The sequence below is a fragment of the Myotis davidii genome, unplaced genomic scaffold (assembly GCF_000327345.1).
Source record: "Myotis davidii unplaced genomic scaffold, ASM32734v1 scaffold975, whole genome shotgun sequence".
Taxonomy (NCBI): Eukaryota; Metazoa; Chordata; class Mammalia; order Chiroptera; family Vespertilionidae; genus Myotis; species Myotis davidii.
The window spans coordinates 256,851-257,603 of NW_006286791.1; the positions used below are offsets into that span (position 1 = coordinate 256,851).

The following is a 753-nucleotide window of genomic DNA, read 5'->3' on the forward strand; positions in this document are numbered from 1 at the left end:
CCCTCTGGAAACCAGCCTGCTGGGCCTTTCTTCCTCTCTCCAACCTGCTGAGTTCCTTCATCAAAGTGGCTCCATCATAAAGGACCCAGACCCTCCTCTGCAATCAGCTGGCTTCTGACAGGGTATCTGATGGAGAAAGGCCAGGGCTCGCCTGGGGTGGGGCAAGGACCCACTCCCGCGCCCTGGGGGCTGCAGCACCAGCAACCGCTTAGGACGCCAACCCTGGTCCTGGTGGTCACTTGGAAGAGATGCTGACCAGCTTTCTTGCACTTGTTTCTAACTTGCTGAACAATTAAGATTCGCACAAACCAAGAGAAATTCAAGTTGGGTGGCCCCAAGGTTCTCGAATGTATCGCTGCCATGCTCCAGAGGGTCCCTGGCGGTGGGCGGCCCGTCTCCAGGATGTGGCGCGCGCTCCCTCAGTGGAAGCCAGAGTGCTGTCACTGCCTTGCGGCCTCATTCTTCATTCTTCGAGGTTTCCCTAGCCTCAACTGGTACTTTCCCTAATAAAGGCTCCAAGGCCTAGCGCTTCCGACGGAAATTGGGGGACACATGGGACACATACTCCGATAAACGGGACCCCGGAGTAGGAGTCCAAACAGCACCCAGCTGAGCTGCACTACGGGGGTTTTGGAACCGCACTAGGTCCAAGCCTTTTGGGTGTGGGTGCGAGAAGAGGAGGCACCAGCAAACGCGGGGGCCTAAGGGTGAAGCCGCTCGCAGCGCCCATGGAGCCCGGTAGGGGGCGGGGCG

The 753-nt window shown here is 58.8% G+C and overlaps 1 protein-coding gene across 1 annotated transcript in view; it reads left to right on the forward strand.

The window, feature by feature from the left end:
* The first annotated feature begins 360 nt into the window (after positions 1-360).
* SIK1 (salt inducible kinase 1) overlaps positions 361-753 on the forward strand; it is an 11,953-nt gene continuing 11,560 nt past the window's right edge. The window contains exon 1 of the mRNA XM_006758696.2: positions 361-494. Within this exon, the coding sequence (XP_006758759.1) occupies positions 361-494 (134 nt within the window). The remainder of the gene's footprint in view (positions 495-753) is intronic.